Source organism: Parasteatoda tepidariorum, chromosome 8, assembly GCF_043381705.1.
Source record: "Parasteatoda tepidariorum isolate YZ-2023 chromosome 8, CAS_Ptep_4.0, whole genome shotgun sequence".
In the NCBI taxonomy this organism is placed as follows: Eukaryota; Metazoa; Arthropoda; class Arachnida; order Araneae; family Theridiidae; genus Parasteatoda; species Parasteatoda tepidariorum.
The window spans coordinates 52,299,041-52,316,136 of NC_092211.1; the positions used below are offsets into that span (position 1 = coordinate 52,299,041).

General features: G+C 29.2%; 1 protein-coding gene across 2 annotated transcripts in view; it reads left to right on the forward strand.

Annotated features, from left to right (window-relative positions):
• The window catches only part of LOC107444219 (cell adhesion molecule Dscam1), a 112,530-nt gene that overhangs the window by 24,903 nt on the left and 70,531 nt on the right, over positions 1–17,096 (forward strand). For both annotated transcript variants that reach the window (XM_071184000.1, XM_071184001.1), the window contains exon 2: positions 16,062–16,382. In XM_071184000.1, the coding sequence (XP_071040101.1) occupies positions 16,062–16,382 (321 nt within the window). The remainder of the gene's footprint in view (positions 1–16,061; positions 16,383–17,096) is intronic.

Genomic DNA, 17,096 nt, shown 5'->3' on the forward strand with positions numbered 1-17,096 from the left:
AATTGAGTTATCTTGTCTTTCATAAATTTGGATTTCATAAGTTTAAAAATTCCCACACTGTAAAAAAACGGATACTTAAATGTAATGCAACTTTCTTCATTTTTGACGAAACCGTTTCCTGGTATATGATCAGAGCAAAAATTGCATCAAAATGACGAAATATTGTCCTTCATCGAAGAAATATTTCGTAATTCTTATTTTTTCTGAGAAAAATTAAATAAATATACCTCATTGGGCCAAATGTACAAATTTTTCAAATAATCACTTTGTTGTGGGCGCCTATATAACTGAATGAACGCCAACCCAACGCATGAACGACAGATATAACAGAGATATAAATTAGACACATTCCCGGAACGGTATGAGGCCAACTCCTTGGCCGCCATGCATCCGGTCAGCTTATTTGGTCACTTTATTTTCGATTGTCTAGTCTACAGTCTAGTTTCGTCATTCTAAGTAGCGATCTTAAATATACACAACAATGATGTTTCGATTAAGGAAATGTTTTCGTCATACAATTAAGAGTTTACGTTTCATCCCAAATCACGTGATTTTTTTTGACGAAATGATTCTCAAAATTAACAAAATTCCTCTCAAGGATTGCTGAACCGTCAAAAGTGAGAATTTCATTGTGCATTTTTTCTTTTTCTTAAATGATATTATTTTTAAATAGTTTCATTTCAAGTAATATTGTTTTAAATTATATTATTTTAAATTTTGTTAATTGATGTTATTTTAAATGACGTTGCTTTAAAAACAAATTTTAAATTAAAAATAGTTTTTTTTTTATCTTTGTAAATAAGTATGTTTATTCAATTAACATATTCCGAAATTTATTTTTATTTTGTTGACAGCAATTTATATTTAAATGCCATTTCGTATATTAAAAATGCTGAAAGTTTCGTATATTAAAATTGGATCATGAGGGTTGATGTTTTTTGTATGCCTTATTCTTTTTTTATCTATGCTATTTGTTTAAAGACTACATTAAATGAGAGGTGAAATTATTCATTGCCATTCAAGTCGCTTGAAAATTTCGGTCATTTAAAGAATCAGAACTTTGGCGAAGTAATTTGGCATGAAAGTGATGAGAAAAACCGTTTTTTTTCCTTTTCAAAAATGTAAATGAGATCATTTATTCACTCTTTTCTCCATAAATATGACATGCGATACATCAAAAAGTTCTTTTTTATAAAAGATTTTATGTTTTTTTTTTCAAACTGAAAAATTTGTTTTGAAAGTTCTTTTTATCTTAACTATGCGAGAGAATGGGAGTCACTGATGCCATTTGAAGTGCTCTTTTCAAAAAAGAAACTGAATTTTTTAGACTGAAAACTATGTCTAACTGTTTCAGAAATTTATCTCTTTTTACTTGTCAGAAAAAAAAAGAATTTAAAAGAAATGCTTTTAAATGAATGAAAAAGATTTAAAAGGTTTTAGGAGGCAAAAAATATTAGCTTGAATGGAATGCTGGGTAAAACCAAGTAAGAATGATTAATAGGAAATTCGCTCTAGAGCCAACTCTGTAAGCATATTCAGGTATTTAGCTTTTTACCATGATTTTAATTTAAAATAAGTACATTACAGCTTTATCCAGGCTAATTATATGTCTGCAAAGTTTGGTTTCTTATTAAATTGTCAAATAAACTTTGATTTCAAAATTAGCTCAATTCAGATTTTAATGAAACTCATTTGTTAAAATCCTGACTATTTGTATTCTTTTTGAAACATTCTAATTTAAAATATTTTTTCTAATATTTTATGAAGGGTTGAACTGTTTTAAAATCCTTTGCTTGAATACATTTTGAAAATATGACTTAAGACACAGCACTATGCGGAAACACTAAAAATAAAAAAAAAATTACTTTAACCAATCCGAAAGGTTTTGACACATTTTTTTCTTAAAAAACACATATCTAAAATTGTTATTTTTACTTAATAAGCAGGGTTTTAAAATTATAAATTTAAAGAAAAATCAAGTATTTTTTAGATTTCAAGGCAAAATTTTTAGATTTTAATGCCTTTTTAAGATTTAGGGCTGTGAGCTTGAAAACTATAAATTCCTCATGTCATTTGAACAGCTTCCCGATAAATTGTAATGCACAGATTTCAAAAGAATTTTTTCCTAGATCAATATTGCGATTAATTATCTTTTGAACTAAAATTTAAAAAAAAATAAAAAGGACAATAAAATAAAACTGAGTACCTTGTTTAATATTGAAATTTTAATAGAAAATTCAAAATATTTTTACTTAAACCTTGATAAAATTGGCAAATTCTTATTAAGACTTAAAATTTTTTAAAAGAATTGTCGCTAACAATAGATCTGCGTAAACAATTCTGAGTATTCTATTATGTGCTTTTTTTGCAGCGTGAAGAAATCTTTTCGAAATAAACGTTCCTCAGGAAATGCATTAAAAATGCATGAAAATAAACACAAAAAATATAATAACAATTCGAATAAAAATAATAATTCGAAAATTAATTACTGAAAATCAATTTTACTTGTCTTAGAAACATAATTAATTCGAATAAATAAAGACATACACTAAACATAATATAAAAAAAATTAGTTTCGTTTTCGCAAGTTTACTTTCTGTTACGTCTGTCTGTATACAAAAAACAACTATAACATCATTTCGAGAAATCGGAAATCAAAAATTTAAAAGCTTTTATACAACTTATAAACTAAAGCATATAGATGGATTTTTTTTTTAAATTGAAATTTCCGACGAAATAGCTGATTTTTACTTAAGTCAGACACCTTAAAGATAGAAAGATCAAATGATTTAAAAAAATCAAAATGTGGTAAAATGTTTTAAGGAAAAGCTTTTTCGGAGAAAGTTAGAAAGTAAAATGCAAGCAAAATCAAGTGTGGATGAGTGTAAAATTTATTCTGCCCAATGTTTTGAGATATTGGTTCATTGTTTAACCATTATATCTATATCTTGAAACATAATTCAGTGCAATTATTCTGCAACACTTAATAAAGTGCTACAGCGAATCATACTTTTGCTTATGTTGATGCATAATATCGCATAATCATGTTTGAGAAGTTATAATGTGGTCAATTTTTATATCATTATTTGAAGATTGTAAAAAATTTGTACGATAACAATGTTTAACATGCTCTAAACTTTCAAATATTTAATATCTAGTTAAAATATTCTTACATTTGTCATTTAATTACAGTTTTTATTTATGACGTAACTTTAAAAACTCATGAAAAAAAAGTTTTATTTAGACTAATTATATAAATAGTAGATTTTGGTATTTACTTAGCTGGAGAAATTGGTTTTGGTCAAATTTAGTTTCCTTCTATTTGTTTTTAAACTTTCGTTTCAATTTTTACAAGTTTTTTGAGGATTTTCGAAAGCAAATTTGATAAAAAATCTCTTTTGTTTTACTTCTAAACCTTAAAATGTACTAATATCCTTTCTATTACTTCATTGTCATGAATTTATTTTACTAATATTAAGTAATGTCATCTTATTTTATTTGACCTAGGGTTTTTATATTATTCAAAAGAATAAATAAATGTACAAAATTTTAAACACATAAAAAATTACGTATATATATATATATATAGTAAGTACAGTATAAAGTATTCGTTTTCATTTGAATAAATATTTAAGAAAAAAAAATAGACTAGATAAGTGAAACAAGATTATAACAGAGGATATTATTTAGTTTCAGAAATTCATTTCAGTTATTAAATTACTTTTTTTGTGTGTTTAAGAAACGTATAGTTTGATTAAAAAATTTGTTTGAGCTACGTGCTTTATATGAAGAATATTCAAAGCTTAATTAAAACTTCAGCTATTTATTACGTTGCATGATTAACTGCGTCATTACCAAAGATAATTGAAAGTAAATCTGGTAATACCATCAGAAATATTGATTTTTTTTACGTTAAATATTATGGCTCGAGTTGCATTAATAAATTTTTTCTCTTTTATTTTCGAGATATCAATTGTCACGAAAACTCTTAAAAGTTGTCTTATAAGCAAACAAGCAAATATTTTTTTCCCATCTATTTCAAATTATTATAAATATTTATTTCGTGAGCTATTTTATTGAAGAATGTTATTTACATGATTTTAGTAAGAAAATAGTGTTAGGTTTTTTTAAAAAATATTATTTCGCATTCAGGTCAAGTATAATTTGTTTACTGCACTGGTATATAGTTCTAGAAATAAGTACTATCCACACATTCTTTACATACTTATTTATTTTTTGCTAATTTAGTTTTAACTTCTCGTTAGCATTATCAACTTTGTAAATATTCTCTCGAGTACTTCTACATTGCAGTTTCTACAGAGCGAGTCTCAATTAAGTGTCCCAGGTTCGAATCTCAACAATGACTAGTCGATACAAATTCCACTGACATGAAATTTTCGCATCTGGTGCGAGCAGAGATTTATTTCTTAACTTTCACAGAGAAAACTTGTTCCCATATGGTAAAATTCTGCTGAGGCAACAGATTTACTTTCGAGGTAAATACTTGTTTTGTTACGGTAAGGAACTAGTTTAATTAAAAAATTTTATCGTAATTTTTTTCCAAAGAAATGTGCATATATTGTAAAACTTGTATGACAAAAAACCGTTGAAAGTACCGATCTACTTCGTTAATTTTTAACTGTTAGAAATTTCTTGGATAAAAATGGTTAATGACATTTTTGTTTAATTGTTGCTTTATCATACTCAACCAAAACAGTCAAATAATCATAAGAAAGATGATATTTAAACTGTCAACTGCGAGAAAAATCTTTTATTGATTGTTTTTACTTAATACGGTTTAGTAACTAGAATTCTACGTTTGCCAACTAGATCCACCATTTGTAACCATTTTGTTCCGGGCAGCTCGGTGCATACTGTAGCCGAGAGAGCAAATTGGTCCAACTCATGCCCGAGTGAACAGGGGTTCGAATCCCATCGTTGATACCGCAATATTTCTTCTAATCCGCCAATAAATGAAGAGAGTCCTACGCCCAATCAGTGATCTTGAATTACTAGAATAAGATACTATCATTCACGCATAAGTGACCCAGCACCCACACAGCTCTAATATCCTTGTAAATTTTATTTTTACTGTTTAGAAATGATGATAGTTGTAAAAGCTTACAAAACCGTTTAGTTTTATATTCACGGTTTCTTAGTTGTACTTGTCGCAAACAGTTTCCAAACCGTAATTGTAAAAATTATTCCAAATTATGTACCTTAAGATTAGTCAGTTGGGCAGACTGCTATAGTTTATTTCATCGTTATTTCAGAATGAAAATTATAGCAGTGTAGGGTGATGCACAATCAACACAGCTGCCGGTTTAAAGCCGTACATTTTATGGGATTTTTTTTTAAAAGGATAGAGCAGAAAAAGTGTTTAGTATTTATTACTTAAACCCCTCGAATCAGCAGTTACGAGGGATTTTCTCGAGGATTTTTATGTTTGTCTTTATTCTTCAATAGACTGGTTTAAGTTTTTATAAACAGATGGAAGCATTAAAGTTTTCCATCGCAAAATTTGAAATTATATGAAATATTTCTAAAATTTTCAACGAGATCATTACTAAATAAAAATAAACTCTACAAACGACTTCAACTTTTTCTTTATTACATTATTGTACTCGATTTTTGTTTTACTCCGAGGTACAATTCACATAATTTGTTTTGATTCATTTATTTACTTCGAATTTAGATCGTATAATTAGTCGAGTTTTTCATTTATTAAGTACTAACTTTATTTGATATGTATTGTTACGATTTTGCAAATATGTGTATAATTTTATTAATATTCTTTTTTTGGGAGAGAAAATATCTCAGATGAACTCTAAATAAGCAATTTAAATAGTAAATTTTCCAGAAAGTCGCTTAATTCTAACGTAATTTAAAGAAAAAAAAGTAATGCCTAATGATTTTTTTATGGAAGACTAGGCTTGGCAAAATTTTTGCCGACGTACCGATAATTTGCGAAAATTTTCGAAAAGTTTGGCAACAAAATGAAATTTCTTGGAAATTTGAGTTTCAAAGCATTAAGATTAATATTTGCAGAGTAATGCGAGAATCGTCTAGAATCTTCTCAAAGGTTTCGGGGTTTCGTCGAAGGATAAATAGGCTATATAGGATAAATAGTAGTGTGCTTAGCAGAGTAGTGTCATAGAGAGTATTAGTCTGTTTACGACTGCAATGGTCTTCTGATTTGCGAGACTCTAGAACCATCTAAGGTTTCAAAGCATGTGTTTTGTTGTGTACTACAGTGTTATTTGAACTGTAATTGAGTGCTTGAAATAGCTGTACTTTCTAGAAGATTCTGCTACTAATTTTTAGAGTCTTAAATGACTGTTTTATTCGTATCGAATTTGATTAAAAAATTTGTTTGAGCTNAATTTCATTTGATTCTGATGATTCCTTCATGGTGTTGCATTTTCTACAAACAGCAGTTTACAATTAAAACGTTTAAAAAAATAGCGGCTTCACGCATAGCTATTTATGTATAAATATCCATTAGGTTTTGAGAAACAAACTCACTAACTATTTATTAGTTAAAATAATATTTTTCAAAGTTAATAAATGTGATATGTAAAATTACGAAAATAATTAAAAAATAAGTGTGATATGTTCAAAGCACTAAAAAAACTATGGTAAGAGAAATTTTTAACGAAAATAATTAAACTAGAAAATTTGATTTCCTGATTCTAATAAAACCAATTTTTCGTTTAATATAGTATGAAAATTCTTCCATATTTAAACAATATAAAAGTATTAATTCAGTCTTCAAATTATGTCAATGTAATTATATTTTAAAAACAAAAATGAAAATAAGTATTCATGCTGAATTAATATTTAGTGCCAGGTTAAAATAGAATAAAATTGTCAATTCCTATTCTGTCATCTTATGCATAAAAGAGGAAAGAAGCTTTTATGAATTATTTTATTCTGAATAGCTGGCAAATTTAATTAGACAAGTATAATTGGTTAACATTTTACTTATGAGAGTAGAATGTTCGTTGATGTATGAGAAATAAGTGAATAAAAACAACGTTTACTATAGTTATTTAAAAAATTCTTTGAAAATATATCAAAAAGTGGTAAATTGAAAGAGAATTCAGCATTAATTATAATTATAATTCAGTATTAATTAAATTTTAACATTCATTTACTTTGGATACTCAAAAAATTCTCGCATTTACAATTATAAGAACTAAAAATATGGTAAATTCAAGATTCGACACCTTTAATATTAATTTTAGTTTAAGTTTGGAGAGAAACAGCATATGTATTCAGGGAGTTCCGTAATAACATATTTCCGTTTTAACATATATTCCGTAATAACATATAACTTAAGAACATATTTTCCGAAGACTTATATGAGAAAAGTGCTATTTACGCCGGTGCTCACAAATAAACATTTACATTGAGAGAAACAGAGATGCTTCATTCTGAAAAAGGATAAATGAAATTAAGCAAAAATGTGTAAAAATAGTCCCTTGTTGATTACTTTTAGTTACTTTACATCATAGCTAATTGAACATTCGTCTCATTTGTTCTGCACTGTAAAAAAATGCGCACAGATAGAATGAAATAACTCCGAAACAAACAATAGTCAAATTTAAAAACATTTTATACATTTAAAAGGGAAAGAGCTTTAATTAATTCTGATAAATATGCAAAATCTTAAAACTAATTTAGATAGTTAGGTATTTTATTTACGTCAAATTAGAGCTGCCCAATGGACTAGTGGTGACGTTCTGGGAAATATCCATGATTTTGATCCGAAGAAATGCCTTCGCAATTTTCGTCCTCTGCAGAGAGGATGGCTCTCTTGCTTTACTGGTTTGGCGGGATAAATGTGTGTCATAGATGTTCGCTGGTAGCTGGAAAGATCTAAACTAAGGATCTCCTTGATCATTGTAGGATGTTCTGTTGTTGCTGTTGTTACTCATCCCTCTTGCATAGGAAAGCCTACACCAGGTCCAAAAGGTACTCTCACCTGACAACAACGAAAATATTCTCCTGCTTAACCAACAGCTGCCTCCAGGAGGTGCTTAAACAATGAACAAAATGATCAATGACAAGGGAACAGGAGCATGGACAAAAAATCTTTTCCTCAATCAGAAATTTTATGCATTTCAAGTGACCACTTCTGAATCTTGTCAAGGCCAACTGTCGAGTCCTAAGGCCGCTGCATAGCATAGACAGATCCAAATTTTTTCAGCTTACCAGTTATAAACTGGTAGGAAGAATCAAGTTAAAAGTAAATTACTTTTGTGAAGCGAGTGGATTTCTGAAGGAGTTAGCTCAACAGAGTTGGTGATTAGAAGATCACAACCTATTCTAGTATCTGCAATCCCATTACCGTACACCCCAAAGAGGGAAGATCTCCACTGGACATACTGATCTCATCAGGCTTTACGAGAGAAATACAAAAAAATCATGGTCAGGTTTATCATACATTTTCGGCCTTTTTTTAAGTATTGGATGACACTCCTACTGTCATTTAAAATCGAAATAGTACTACTATAATCAGTAGAAGGCAAACTCAAGAGCTCTCCCAATAGCAAAAATTTCTGACCTAAAAACTGAGCGAAAGTCAGTGTTACGGATTGGGTGCTCTAATGATTAAAATCTTATAGCTCACTACAAGGGAGGTTAGGAAGCTTTATATAGTGGTCGCTGCAATGACACACCATGACATACCAGTTTCCAATTTCATTGGCACAGAGGATAGCAATTTAGAAATTATGGTCCCTATAACTTATTTTTTCTTTCATTTTTACTTATTTCACTATATCTTTAAAACATTTAGTGAATGAAATGATGTGGTATTGCGGTGCAACTATACAAATCTTCTTAATTCTTCTTGGAGTGGGGCATAAAACTATGGGGGTTAGAACATTTTACGACCATCCCGGAGATCCTTTGTTCAATTCCTGCCTGAAGCTAACGAACTTTTCTCGCACGCGAGTTTGAGGTAATGCAATTTGCTCAAAAATGAGTAAATGTTGTATCAATTTTGAATGCGTGGGGTTTTCAAATTTAGTTACAATACATTAATTTCGGAGTGATTTCGACAAATCTTTTCTCAATTTTGAGAAGCCCTTTATTAAAGTGTTTAAAATCATTATAAATTGTTTTTGAGGTCAAAAGAAGGAGAAATTGAGGATTAAAATCCTCAAAACACTTTCATATGTTCAGTATGATGGAAAAGCATTTACCGTTTACTCTTTTCATCCTGAAATGAATTGATATTATGAATATTCTTCTGACATCAACATCTTTGTTCTTTCTCACATAAATGTTAACATGTATTGTCTTTTGACACTGTCTTTAAAAGACTTTTAAAATATGTAATTGTTGCGGTCTATACAGAACAACCTTTACATCATATATGCACGCCTTCGTCTAAACATGTGATTTTGAAGGTGGCTCTAAATGCAGGGGAACTCATGACTCAAGTCCTTTAATCTCCTTTTTAATGGAAGTTTAATAACCCGAACTAGCTCTTGAGTTGTACAAGTAGAAAACATACGGAAAACTGCTGGAATTAGTTCTACTGGAATTAAAATCTAACCAAGGTACTTGCTTAGAACAGTGTGCAAAAGAATAAACGGACCACCCTAAATAACTTCAGATTTAGTGGTTTGATCTTCACATTCTGGGATAATGTGGCTTTTTCGTAATAGTTCAAGGGGATGATCTCAAGTATGCTATTTAATTCAATACTTCATATTCGTTCAATACTTCATAAATAAAATAATAAAGAATATTAAATATTAACAAAAAGTATTTCATTCAATACTTCATAAATAAAATAATAAAAAACATTAAATATTAACAAAAAGTATTTCATTCAATACTTTTAGTTAATATTTATTATTTTTTACTATTTTATTTCAAAATAGTTCAACAGTTCAGTTTGAATTGAAAAGTAAAAAGGTTTTTACACAATTTTAAAGAAGGCATTTTAAATGACAAATGCGAAATTTGAACGAATATGTCGAATCGGTCGAATAGTTCCTGGGGAATATAATTTTAATACTATCATTATAAAATTTATTTTCTCAGGAACAAATTGACCGATTTTGCACAAATTTTGTATTTTGCCATATAAAATGGCATTTTTCAAAATGAAATACAGAATTGCATACTTCACAATTCAAAATGTTTTCGATTATATTTATAGAAAATAATAAATATTTACTAAATGTTATATTTTAAACTGAATTATCTACGAATAAATGAAATTTATTCTTACGTGTAAATGTTTTTAATTTCTTTAAAAAGTTCTCGACATATGATAAAATATGCAAAAAGTAAAATTAAAATTAAGGGGTCCCATCTTTGGACTACACTCCTTACCAAACTATTTGGACCATGTCTGCTAGATTGCAGATACCCCCTACATTTTGAGGGTTAGATATCCAAATGCGTCAGAAAAAAAGGTTTGTTCATTCAGAGAAAGTATCACTTGTGTCTGATTCCGCCACTTAAAGTGTCTTCTGCTTTAATTAATTAACCTATTTAAAGTCGCCTTTTTGAACCTTTCATATTGAGTCCTAAAACGTAAAGATCCGATCATTAGATCAAAAGTTATCCAGATTGGTTCATTTTTTTATTCTAAGCACTGTACATATACTAAAGTTTGAACAATAAACTTGATATAGCCAGTGATATAGCCAGGAATCATACATGTGTAACTGATTTCGTTATTCTATTCTAGTACAAATTTCATTACCAATAATTCTCCTACAAATCTCTCGTACATATGCTATATTTCCTATTTTTAATAAATTACAGAAAATGAATATTTTTGTAAAAAAAAAACATCAATTCTTAATTTAAAAATAGAAGTAAAAGCTGTTTGCAGCCAAATATATTCTATGAAACCGTATTTTTTAAAAAAACTTATTATGTCTTGATAATTTTGATTGTATTTTAAAATGACTTCGCTGAAATCTTTAGTATACGCTTGGCTTAAACTATTTAAAACTAAAAACTGTTTTATTTTAATGAACTAACTAATGTATAAAAATGTAATATTCAAGTTAAATTTATTTCTTGGATAAAATAATAGCATTGAGATAAGATAGACCTCTTTATGTTTTCGAGAAAATTTTAATCCCTGTATTAAAGCATAAAACTGCAGCACCATTTCGGACGAAAATGCTTTAGCATTCAAGTAAAATGTCCTAAAACTAATCTAGAGCTCTTGACTCGAGATACTCAAGGAAATCAACAAATGAATAAGATATAAAGGAAGAAAAAGATTAAGGCCGTTACATTCTTAGGGACCTGTTTTGCCATAAAACTTGTTGCAACAGTAAACATTTTTCTTCTCTTTAAGTTTGCACTTTAATGGTCTCCAGAAGACGGCGTAAATTTCAAAAACAGATCAAAATTTTACGGCGGTCATATAGTTTTGTACGGCCTTTTTAAATGTTATTAAAACAGTTGTACAGAAGAGTTACAAAACTTTGCTTAGAAGGAATTAGAAGCTAACGAATATTTTGGAATAAGTAAACTTTGTTTCATTTTCAAGAAAAATCGCAGTTAACTTAAGAGTCTGAGTTATTTCTAGATAGATAGCGAAAAGTAAATCATGATTGTAATAAAATGACAAATTACAAAAAATATTGACGAAAGAATTAGAAGTTAAAAATATTGTAAGATAATCAAAGATATTCTTCTTTTTTCATACACTTGGAAAATCTCATTTAACTTATTTCTCAGTCATTTCCAGATTAACGGCATAAAGTGCCGGTATAATATGGTTGGCAAAATACTGGTCTCACTCTCGTCTGAACGGGAGTTCGAATCCAGGCAGCCAAAGACTTCGCGCGTATTAAGTGGTGACGTGGAGCACGTTAAATCTGCCAAGTCTCAAAGAAGTTCCCATGACAAATTATACCTGTTGTTATACTGTGATAGGAGATTGATGGTTCTCTGGTTCAGGTCAAAATTACGATCTGTTGATAAATTAATGGATGTATAAATGCTTCCACCCTATAAACGGGTGTGACGTATGAATGTGGTAGAAGTCAAATAGATGGTACCATTGGAAAAAAAGAGCAATCACAGTCCTTGCCTTAATGACCACCAACAACAACAACAACAATGTAAAGTAAAATCGTAATGTTATTTAATAACAAAACCCACGAAATTATAAAAATTACTATTTATAAAAAATGAAATAAAAAACATGGAATTGAGATTAAATGTATTTTTAAATTTTGTAGGAAAATAAAATTATATAAAGGAATTCCTCTTTTATAAGTCAAAGTGCTCTCTATGGCCCTTATTTCAGAATATTTCAGACTAATCAAACTTAGTATTCTTTCATTCACTTAACTTGAACTTTACGGCTCAGTCATTATGAAAAAAAAATAGCGAAATAGAAGTTATATATCAATTTGATTTGATCTGGATCATCAAATAGTGGCCCTTCACCTTATTTCAGGTATTAAGCAAGAGGTTTAAAAATTATTTTTGAGGTTTTGTTTATAAATATTATTTTTGAGGTTTAAATATTAGGTTTGAGGGTCAGATTTTTTCGAGTTTTTGTCGTTAATGTTAAGCTAATTTTTAATAAAGACTTTCTTTTCTCAACGTTTATACAGGGTTATTCATAATTCGCTCCGATGTTTCGATGCGTTATAGTAAAAAAACGAAGGCGAATATGGCAAAAAAGAACAAACGAAATTATTCCAAAAGTATTCAAGTTTTAATTTAAGCAGTTGCCCGTAGATGGCAGTAACATGTACCATTGAAGCCAGTTGCAGTAAAGAAAAATGGCGTTTACAGGCGGAGGGAATTATGAATGTCGTAATCCCAATTATTTAGTAACTTTTTATATCAGTTTTTGCGAAGATTCGAAAAATGTATATTAAAAACAATGCGAAACACCTTATAATTGATACATGGTTCTGCGTACCAACAAATTTCAAAGTAATTAATTAAAATTTATTTGCAAATGTTATCGAATTGTGTTACTGAATCGTGTTACATAAAAATATGTATAGAGATAAACATACTGTTTAAGAATAGTAAAATGTCTCTAAGTTCTCTTTGCGCAATTTTTTCTAATTATTCAACTTAAAGACATACAATTTATACAGTTCTATTATTTCCCGTAAACTATTTCAGCACAATTATACTTAAAGATAAATGTTTAATCTCTTGAAAAGCACTTTGGATAAACTTCAACTTTATTTTCATTATTTATCCATGCTTAAAATGCTAGGAAAGCACTTCATTTATTCTTTAAAACGCTCGTATTTTCCGACAAATCTAAGTTTGTAGAGATTCATAATATAATCTTAATGAAAGCACTTGCAACCTTATTAGCATGATTTGGTGAGTTCACTCAAATTAGAAGTGTTTCAACTGAATTTTATAACATACATTCTCTATTACAATAGCTATGATGCAACGCTTGACATTAATTTAGTTGTGTAATAAAAATTCCGTCTTATGTAAACAGAGTGTACCGAGTTTATCTTTTCGACTTTGAAATGAAACAAACAATATAGTTAAAGTCTGATGCTTGCAAATTTTACAGAAGCAAATTATCATTTTAGGTAATTAATTTTTTTTACACAGTTTTCTGATTTGTTTAGTTTTTCAGAATTCTTATTCGTGTAAAATGCCAGAAATAAAACTAGCAATCAAATTCTACCCGAGAATGATGCAAAATATTTAAAACGAATTTTCAATTTTAATGTCACGAAACTGTGACAGAAAAAAACGCTGATAAGTGCTCAAACAAAAAGGAACAGTCTAAATTGCTTTTAATCTAATGATTGGATTATTAATCATCTAGGACTCAAAAACTAAATTTTTTTTAAAAAAGGTAAAAAGGTCGTATTTTTTTACTATTCGACTGATTTTGTTCAAGTTCACATATATTTATTCATTTATACTCATATTCATTTATATTATTATTATTCATTCATTTTACCATATAAAAGGACATGTTTTAAAATTATGTAAAAATTTGTCTAGTTCTTACTATTCAAATTATTTTCGACTATTAATATTTAATATTATTTCATTAATTTAAATGAAATGATTAAAAAAATATTGTTAAAACATATTATTTGTATTGAGATATTTTTAGATTATCGAGTTTTACAATTGAGTGCAAAGTTTTTTTAAATTCCCTTAAAATATTTTCGATTTTGAAATACGCACAAAATAAGATTAACATTAAAGGGTTCAAACTTTCGACCACTCTCATAACTAAACTACGGCCTTCCTCCATATTTTGAAAGTCAGTAACCCAAATCCGTCAAAGAAGAGTTGTGTTGATTCAGAAAAAATAAATTTTTGTGTCTTTCGTTAACTTAAAATATCGTCTGCTTTAATTGATTAGAGCATTTGAGATCACTCCTGTGATTCATTAAAGTTGTGTCTTAGTACGCGAAAATCCGATCTTTATATCAAAGGTTATTCAGGGTGTTTTGTATTTTGCGTACTGTACACGAAATTGTTGCTCAGAGTACTAATATTTATGAGGAGTAGCGCTGGAAAATAATGTTTCCGTTGTAAAAAGTTTTGTTCTTCACTCATAAAAACTTCACTTGCTATTAAGACCTGTTCATATAATTTATTTTTTCAATTTTTTAACGGCAGACACTAAACTGATTGTTTTTCGCTATGGAAGGTGCCGGAAATGTTTCCGGAAGTGATAAATAATAGAACTTATCATTTCTACAATTCTCGGTTGATTGAGGTATGGGGAAAAATTACCCATGTTATACCACGTTCAGTCAAATGTTCCAATGGTATTAAGTGTGGATTTTGAGCAGGCCAAGGAAGACATTTTTTTATGTCGTGAGCTGATTAGAGAAACCGATTCTCTGTAAGATGTTGATGCCATTTGTTAGGCTTATTGCAACGAGCTTTGTTGGGAACATTGCAATGAACCGGAGTATGTAATTAGTCGACAACTTAATACCACTGCTTGACAGTGACTGTAGCATGAGATGGTGCTTAGTCATGGAGAAGGCAACATTTTGAAATTCCACGAATTTGCCAGATGGCAGAGAAAAACCCGAATATCTAAAATTATCATGTGGGCGTCAGCATTCTATTTACCTGGAACAAAAAGCAAAGGTACCACAGTACCACAAAAAACATGCCCGAAAATGATGTCGAACATTTTACTTTACAACCATCGTTGAACAACCGAAAATTAATGTTCAACTCAGTAGCCTTGTGATTTTGAACCCAATGCAGAAGACAAAGGAGATTCTGGGTCAAGTATTGGAAGAAATTTGTCTTCGTGGAGGACGTTTTGATGGAGCTAACCTGAATTTGCGTTACATGGAGAGGAAAACCACGTAAACCACCGAGAGTTAGCCTGACGGCAAGGGGATTCTAATCCATAATCCGTCTATAACTGAGGATGTTTCACGTCAGCATTGGGCGGTACGAGCCGGGTGTTAAATTCGAAACGACAAGATATTGCTAGGATTCGATTCCGGTACACCTCATTGAAAAACGAGCTCTATATCGCCTGAGCCACAACGGTTCGCAATGTGCGATATGCAAATCTGTTGGTGTCCAGTCGTAATTATAGGATAAAGTATTCGAATGTAAATGATAAATGCATGATGAAATAAGTGCTTTTTACCTTGTGTAATTGCTTTTTATTTTGTTTACTGAAAGTACGGATCTTTATATCAAGTTGTGTTCAAATGTTTCTAATATACTTGTCTTCATTGCCTAATTTGACGATAAGTGTGTCGTAATTTTCCTTACTGCTAGAGAGTCTTGCTTTTGCAAGTCTTGCAATTCTTTAATTATTTCTTCTTACAATTATTTAATTATATGTGTTTTGTTTTTATATTTAAGAAACATGAAGTAAAATGTAATTGATAGTTTTTTTGTTAACATTTCTAGTCCTGTTTTAAATCATTGAAATCAAAATTTTAAGTTTATTTTAGTCTCTTTTTTTTCTGAACTTTTCAATATTTTTAGCCTAATCTATCTGAGATATGTTTAAAATGAGAAATGTTTAATGTTTTATAACATTCTTAAAACATTATTTTAATCTTTATTAGGCTACAGCCAGATGTTTCACAGCCAGTATCTCAGATTCCGCCATGAGCCTCCGAATAGAGTTGATTTTTCAAATTCCAGCGGAAAAACAGTACTTTGCAGTGCTGAAGGCAATCCAATACCAACAGTTCGATGGACGAAGCAAGATGGAGAAAATCTTGAAGAATTGCCAGGGCTTCGGTACACACGTCACGACGGATCTTTAGTATTTGAGCCATTTTCAAGCGAAGAATACAGAGCTGATATCCACGCTTCAGTATACAGATGCGAGGCTTCAAATAGATTGGGCATTATCGGGTCTAGAGATGTCCATGTACGAGCCAGTAAGTTAAAACATGAAAATTACTGTTTTTTAATGTTTTTGAAAGTTAAGCCATAAAAATTACTGTTTTTGTTTTATTTGTAAGTTAAAACATAAAAATTACTGCTCCTGATGCTTTTGTAAGTTAAAAAACACTTACTCTTTTTAATGTAAGTTAAAACATAAAAATTACTGGTCTTTAATTGTTTAGTAAGTTGAAACAAAAAAATGACTGGTTTTAATGTTTTTGTAAGTTAAAACATAAAAATCACTAGTTTTAGTATTTTAGTAAGTTGAAACAAAAAATGACTCGTTTTAATGTTTTTGTAAGTTAAAACATAAAAATAACTGTTTTTTAATGTTTTTGAAAGTTAGGCCATAAAAATTACTGTTTTTGTTTTATTTGTAGGTTAAAACATAAAAATTACTGCTTCTGATGTTTTTGTAAGTTAAAAAACACTTACTCATTTTAATGTAAGTTAAAACATAAAAATTACTGGTCTTTAATTGTTTAGTAAGTTGAAACAAAAAAATGACTGGTTTTAATGTTTTTGTAAGTTAAATCATAAAAATCACTAGTTTTAGTATTTCAGTAAGTTGAAACAAAAAATGACTCGTTTTAATGTTTTTGTAAGTTAAAGCATAAAAATAACTGTTTTTTAATGTTTTTGAAAGTTAGGCCATAAAAATTACTGTTTTTGTTTTATTTGTAGGTTAAAACATAAAAATTACTGCT